The sequence below is a fragment of the Hibiscus syriacus genome, unplaced genomic scaffold, assembly GCF_006381635.1.
Source record: "Hibiscus syriacus cultivar Baekdansim isolate YM2019G1 unplaced genomic scaffold, ASM638163v2 tig00111105_pilon, whole genome shotgun sequence".
NCBI classification, from domain to species: Eukaryota; Viridiplantae; Streptophyta; class Magnoliopsida; order Malvales; family Malvaceae; genus Hibiscus; species Hibiscus syriacus.
The window spans coordinates 66,998-74,617 of NW_024062987.1; the positions used below are offsets into that span (position 1 = coordinate 66,998).

A 7,620-nucleotide genomic window follows, 5' to 3' on the forward strand; every position below is an offset into this window, starting at 1 on the left:
CAAATTATATTAAAAGATTATAAATCATGTCAACTGAATTTTAGTTCGCTGGCACTTGTTGGAGGTAGAAATTACGAGTTAAAATTTACTTAATTTGAAGATTCGTAAAACTCTTTATCTTATCAACTGTGATCATATTTGTCAAGTAAATTTTTGCAAATATATATAATATAAAATGTTCCATTTCTCTTATACCATAAATGCAAACATAATTTAGTTTAGAATTAAAAATATGTAAAATATGATGAAAAACCCTTCAACACACGTTCTGGTAGCAAGCAAAATTGGTGGATCAACGCCAAAGTGAGGTTCCTAGGGATCATAATCCTGCATATTTTAATTAAAATTATTGGATTAAATTTTTTTTCCTTCTGAAAATAGCATTTTAGTTAACCTTAGTTCAATGGTACCTATAAATATATCCAATAACCTGATCCAAAGCTGCAAAATGATCAGTTCATATTTTAATAGCAATGTTTATGAAGGGAAAGTGTGTTGAAAAGGATGCAGTTAACTGTAATTTATTAGGTGCATAGACCAGGGAAGAATTTGCACAACCATAACCAGTTTTGTCAGACAGAACAAATACACTATTATTCTACCAAAATCCTGAAAGGTTACACCGGAGAAGGATTTTAGGGTTTCTGAATATTATATCAACGCTGATTTTTCTAGGGTTCTAACAAAAGTGCATATACGATATGTTTCAAAATATGCAGTAGAAGTCCTGATTTAAATAGTTGTTTGTTATCGAAATAGCGGTTGACTGAAATCGTTATTTTACGATCAAGATATCCGCAATAGTATCTGCTATTGTCTCAATCTAGATAAATACAATGCAGCCGAAACAGCAACCGCATTTTTTATCCTTGGTCATGAACGATGAGCATAGCCAAAGGCCATGGTTTGAAGGTGATCGACATCCTCGAAACTCCATTGTTCAAAGGAAGAAGACATGGAACAAGGGGCCTCCCCGCCAAAAGCCGTAAACGAGGATTGATCCGATGAACTTTCATACTTCCCTAAAGAAGTCGGATCCAAAAACCTATTCTTACAGTTAAAGTTGGGTGGTGCCATGGTTGAATCATGTGGGTAAAACCAGCTTTGAACATCATCGTGGAGCCGCTGACAAGGAAGCTTTCCACAGTAAATGTCATTAGGGTTTGCAGTAACAGTGCCATTAAAACTACTGCTCTGAGTTGCTTGTTCCTTGAGAGACGCAAGCTGTGCCTGTAAATTGACAACCTGCAAGGAGTGAAAGATTAGATCTCTCTATCTCAAACTCAAATTAGGGTTTCAAAGAGGCCGCAGGTAAAAAGAAACCTGTTGTTGGAGGGCAAAGATATGAGAAACGCAGCCATAAATGGGGTCGTGAAGCCTAGCTTGTGTTAGGAAAATAAACCGAGTACAAATAATTTCCCTATAACCATATTAGTGAGAATGCGAAATAAAAGCGGAAAAATAATACCCGAAAATTGATAACGGAGTTCAGCCAATTGTGCTTACGTCTCCGGGCTGCTGCAGATCTTTTACTAAGAGAGAAAATTTACAGGTGTTTACAAAACACTCACTACTCACAAGAAAGCTCTCTAGTATAGGAAGAAAGAAATGTTTTGGGATGATTTTGAAGCTAAATGGGTAAGGGTATTTATAGTAGAAACTTAGGGACTAATCTTTGAAAATACCCTAAAGTGCAATGACTAAAGTGAATTTACCCATTCCTATTTTCAACAAACATCTACCAAAATTTTACCAAACTTTGAAAAACATTTTTCAAAGAAACATTTACCAAACTTTGAAAAAAACATTTTCCAAAGTTGGTTGCCAAACTTTGAAACTTTTAACAATCTCCCACTTGAAGACTGATTTTAATATGTCTTCACACCTCGATCAATGCAGCAGCATGTCTGGTCTTGTTATTCTAGCATGCCAACTGAAGTTGAACACAACTTCAGTTTATCCGTAGTCACCGTCTTTGTCAACATGTCTGCCGGATTTTGAGCTCCACTAATCTTTTCAAGTTTCAAAATCCCATCTTCCAGAAGAGACCGGATAAAATGATATCTCAATTGTATGTGTTTTGTCCTGGAATGAAAAGACGGATTCTTTGCTAGATGGATAGCACTTTGACTGTCGCAATACAAGATATTGTTTTCTTGTTTCTTGCCTAACTCTTCCAAGAAACTTTGGAGCCAAACCATCTCCTTGCTGGCTTCCGTAACAGCGACATATTCTGCTTCAGTTGTGGAGAGAGCAACTATCTTCTGTAGTTGAGAAACCCAACTCACTGCAGTTCCTCCTAGAGTATAGACATACCCTGTAGTGCTCCTTCTGATGTCGACATTTCCGGCTAAGTCAGCATCTACATAGCCTGTCAGTATCATATCTCCACCTTTGAAACAAAGTGCTTTGTTTGTGGTACCCCGAAGATATCTGAGGACCCATTTGACTGCTTCCCAGTGTACCTTGCCCGGATTATTCATGTACCTGCTAACAGCTCCCACTGCATGAGCAATATCTGGTCTGGTACAAACCATGGCATACATCAGACTTCCAATTGCTGAGGCATACGGCACCTTCACCATGTGTGCACGTTCTTCCTCCGTCTTTGGTGATTGGTCTTTGGAGAGTCTGAAATGAACACCTAAAGGTGTACTTACTGGTTTAGCATCTTGCATGTTGAACCTGGAGAGTACTTTGTTGATGTACTCAGCCTGCGATAACATCAAAGTCCCCGACTTTGTGTCTCTCTTGATCCTCATCCCAAGAATCTGCTTTGCAGCGCCCAGATCCTTCATAGCAAACTGCTTCGACAATTTTTGCTTCAAGTTTATGATCTCTTGCATGTTTGAGCCTGCAACGAGCATGTCATCAACGTACAACAATAAAATAATGAAACTATTGTCGAACCTCTTGATGTAGCAACAATGATCTGCTTGGCATCTGGTAAAACCACTGCTACTCATGAAACTATCGAACTTCTTGTACCACTGTCTAGGAGCTTGTTTTAAACCATACAAGCTCTTCTTCAACCTGCATACCAGGTTTTTCTTGCCTGCCTCTATGAAGCCTTCTGGCTGCCTCATATAGATCTCTTCCTCCAAATCACCATGAAGGAAAGCTGTCTTTACATCTAACTGCTCGAGATGTAAATTCTCCGCAGCTACAATTTTCAACACCAGTCTGATTGTAGACAGTTTTACGACTGGAGAGAAAATTTCATTGTAGTCAATACCTTCTTTTTGCTGAAAACCTTTGACAACCAATCTTGCTTTGTAGCGTTTTCTCCCATCATGTTCTTCTTTGATCCTGTAAATCCACTTGTTATGGAGCGCTTTCTTGCCTGGTGGTAATTCAGCTAATTCCCAAGTCTGATTTGACATAAGCGAGTCCATCTCATCTTTCATGGAAGACTCCCACTTGACTGAATCCTCCACCTGCATTGCTTCATCATAGCACTCTGGTTCACCATTGTCAGTCAGCAACAAATAGTGCAAAGAAGGCGAATACCGTTGGGTTGGTTTAGGAATTCTGGAGGAGCGTCTCAGTTCTGGTGTGTGTGGTTCTTCTTGAACTGCTTCAGGATTAATCTGAACATCATTTTCAGAAATATCCTCGAACTCAGCAAATTCCTTTGTTTCAGCTTCGGTATTACTTGATTCTGCGGTTGACCTATCTTTGTACATCACATTTTCATTGAAAATGACGTCTCTGCTTCTGATGATCTTTCGATTTTCGTAGTCCCAAAACCGGTAACCGAACTCATCACCACCGTAACCAACAAAGACGCATTTGTTGGACTTGGCATCAAGTTTACTTCTTTCAGTAGAGTTTATGTGTACATAAGAAATACAACCAAACACTCTTAAGTGTGAAAGGTTTATTTCTTTCTTGCTCCAAGCTTCCTCTGGTATTCCGCCATCCAAAGGAACTGAGGGCCCACGGTTGATCAAGTAAGCTGCAGTGTTGATAGCTTCAGCCCATAGAAATTTGGGCAATCCGGCATGTATCCTCATACTTCTGGCACGTTCATTCAGAGTTCTGTTCATGCGCTCTGCTACGCCATTCTGCTGCGGTGTTATGGGAACTGTTGTCTCCATCTTGATCCCATTGTTTGCGCAGAAATCTCTGAATCTACTGTCTCTGTATTCTCCTCCATTGTCAGACCTCAACCGCTTGACTTTCAAACCAGTCTCATTTTCCACCATGGCCTTCCATTTTCTGAAGGTATCAAAGACTTCTGATTTCTTCTTCAGAAAATAAACCCACACCTTCCTTGTTGAATCATCGATGAAGGTGACATAATATAGTGAGCCTGCAAGAGATGGAACTGGGGATGGTCCCCATACATCAGTATGAATCAATTCTAACCTTTCTGCCTTGGGTGTCTTGCCAATCTTTGCAAAACTGACTTTCTTTTGTTTGCCAAAGATGCAATCCTCGCATAGTCCGACATCTACATTCTTTAGATCCGGCAGCTTGCCTTTTGACAAAAGTGTCTTCATCCCTTTCTCGCTCATATGGCCAAGCCTTTGGTGCCATAGGTTTGATTTTCCATCAGCATCTGCTACTGCAATGATATTCTCTAAATTTGAGGTTACATAGAGAGTACCAGTCTTCTTACCACGAGCAATGACGAGTGCTCCTTTGGTAATCTTCCATTCACAGCCTGAAAAGGTTGTGCTATATCCTTCTCCATCAAGCTGTCCAACAGAAATCAGATTTCTTTTGAGGCCAGGAATATGTCTCACTCCTGTCAGCTTCCAGGTGGTCTGGTTTGGCAACTTTAGTCGGATGTCTCCTTTTCCGACGATCTTTAAGGTTTCATCATCAGCAAGATGAACCTTCCCAAAATCACCACTGACATAGTTCTCCATGATTTCTTGGTATGGGGTGGAGTGGAAAGATGCCCCTGAATCCAAGATCCATGATTCAATCGGACTGTTGACGCTTAGAATCATGGCATCACCTGTCTCCTCTGTCACGTTGGCAGATTCCTGTGCGCCGGTATTTTTCTTCGGTGCTCGGCAATCTCTTTTGAAGTGACCCTTCTTACCGCAATTATAACAGGTAAAATCTTTATTTCCTGTTCTTGATTTGCCCCTTCTGGATTTTGATCTGCCACGATTTGAATTTCTTTCTGAAGTTCTCCCTCTAGACTCGGTGTGCAAGGCTGAGGAGGTTGATGCTTCACCCGATTCTCTTCGTCGAATTTCTTCACTCAATACCAGATCCCGAACATCGTCGAATTTTAATTTGCTGTTTCCCGACGAACTGCTGACTGCTGTAACAGTAGCATTCCAACTGTCTGGTAGAGATGATAAGAGAATTAAAGCTCGAACTTCATCATCGAACTCAATTTCCACTGAACTCAACTGAGTTGTGATTGTGTTGAGTTCATTTAGGTGTTGTGCCATCGATGCCCCTTCCGCCATCCGCAAATTGAATAATCGCCTCATCAAATGAACTTTGTTTGAGGCCGATGGCTTCTCATACATACTGGAGAGAGCCGCCATAAGACCCGCCGTGGTCTTTTCCTTTGCTATGTTGAAAGCAACATTGCGGGATAACGTCAGTCGGATAACTCCGAGGGCTTGTCGGTCGAGAAGAGCCCAGTCTTCATTCTTCATGCACTCTGGTTGCTTTCCTGAGAGAGGTTGATAAAGATTTTTCTGGTACAGAAAATCTTCAATCTGCATCTTCCAAAAGCCAAAGTCCGCACCATCGAACTTTTCAATTTTCACCTTCCCTTCGTCTGCAGCCATCGCTTCCACTCGAATCTGGCTTCTTTTGGATCGTTTCTGACAATTCTTGCGAACCACCGTGTATTAGAACACCACTGTCGACAAACTCGTATCGCCGACCGAAATTTCACTATTCACGTAAATAGTAATGAATAGTAACCTCGCAGAAAAATTGACAAAATTCACAACCAAAAGCTCTGATTACCAGTTGTTAGGAAAATAAACCGAGTACAAATAATTTCCCTATAACCATATTAGTGAGAATGCGAAATAAAAGCGGAAAAATAATACCCGAAAATTGATAACGGAGTTCAGCCAATTGTGCTTACGTCTCCGGGCTGCTGCAGATCTTTTACTAAGAGAGAAAATTTACAGGTGTTTACAAAACACTCACTACTCACAAGAAAGCTCTCTAGTATAGGAAGAAAGAAATGTTTTGGGATGATTTTGAAGCTAAATGGGTAAGGGTATTTATAGTAGAAACTTAGGGACTAATCTTTGAAAATACCCTAAAGTGCAATGACTAAAGTGAATTTACCCATTCCTATTTTCAACAAACATCTACCAAAATTTTACCAAACTTTGAAAAACATTTTTCAAAGAAACATTTACCAAACTTTGAAAAAAACATTTTCCAAAGTTGGTTGCCAAACTTTGAAACTTTTAACAGCTTGAGCTTCATAGGAGATCGTGACGGCAGCCTCAGAGCGTTCAGTGACGGGGAGGTGAGCAAGGAGCTTAGAGACATTGCTTGCACCAAAAACCTTGTGGATGGCTGCAAAATGGGCAGCACCTTGTTCATGGCAGAAATAAGGCGCAAAAACACAGCCTTCAAGGCATTTTCTTCTCAGGAACTTGCAGGCACCACAAGGGGAACCAGAACCAGTCATATTGATCTCTTCTTTTATGGGGTATTTTTTTCTTAAGTGGTATTTGGCTCTTAGAGAGAGAAAGAAAATAGGTTTAGAGGTAAGCATTATGAGCAAAAAGGGGATTATAAACACTGGAGGAAGATGGAGGTGGAACATTTAATAATGACAATTGGTCCCCTTATTGGCCTACAGATATCACATTTTCATTACTGTTATTCTTTTTCCTTTTCAAAAAACACCCTCCTTTTGCTTTGTTTTGCATTGCTCTCCCCCTCTGATCTAGTTCTAGTTTATTGTTCTCTCAAATCATATTCCATTTCGTTTCTTTCTTGTTTGATGCTTAATTATATATTCTAAATATTACCACCTCTTTCCTGTATATAAATGTATGTGTGTGAGAGATAACTGCAATTAGTGATGGATCAGGAGGTCCTAAAGTTTCTAGATATTTTTTATTAATAATTTATTTTTATTTTTTTAAAAAATCTTATAGATTCATCTCTAATAAAATATTATAAATTCATTCTTCTAACACAAATTCTAGCTACAACTACATAAATTTATAGACTTTTATGTTCTTGGTAATTTATATTGCTGGCACTATTTAATGTATTTATATCCTTTTATTAATAATTATAAATATATTTTTATTGGCGTCTTAAATCGAGTTAGTCTTAATACAGATACGAGAGAGTTGTTAATAAAATATTTTTAATAGTTTAAGTTTATTATAAAGTAATATTTATTTTTGATTTCTTTAAATCATTAATAACATATATATATTCTGCAAATATAATTATTTTCAAAAAATAATATTTTAATCATTAAAATTACTTGATAGGTTAAATAGAATCTTGTTTATATTAGAGAACGAAGGTCAAATTTCTTGCCCAAATCTTAGGCAAATAAATATGTGTATATTGGCAGTTTAACCGAACCATCTATTTAACATGAGGAGCGGTGATTATTTTTAATTATAGGATTATTTCATTAATCGAGGTCTA

General features: G+C 38.6%; 1 protein-coding gene across 1 annotated transcript; it reads right to left on the reverse strand.

The window, feature by feature from the left end:
- Nucleotides 1–873: 873 nt before the first annotated feature.
- LOC120154047 (LOB domain-containing protein 29-like) lies at nt 874–6,634 on the reverse strand. The gene is made up of 3 exons (XM_039165904.1): nt 6,393–6,634; nt 1,324–1,378; nt 874–1,245 (listed from the first exon to the last, which is right to left on the reverse strand). Exons 1-3 carry the CDS (start codon nt 6,632–6,634, stop codon nt 874–876), a joined length of 669 nt encoding a protein of 222 aa, XP_039021835.1.
- Between the last annotated feature and the right edge of the window lie 986 nt (nt 6,635–7,620).

What these genes read in the sequence shown, in the direction of transcription:
- LOC120154047 (XM_039165904.1), bottom strand. Translation starts at nt 6,634, where the DNA reads ATGACTGGTTCTGGTTCCCCTTGTGGTGCCTGCAAGTTCCTGAGAAGA. An exon ending in GTTAAAAGTTTCAAAGTTTG is followed by an intron (nt 1,379 to 6,392) that starts GCAACCAACTTT and finishes AACACAAGCTAG; the next exon opens with GCTTCACGACCCCATTTATG. An exon ending in TCTTTGCCCTCCAACAACAG is followed by an intron (nt 1,246 to 1,323) that starts GTTTCTTTTTAC and finishes CACTCCTTGCAG; the next exon opens with GTTGTCAATTTACAGGCACA.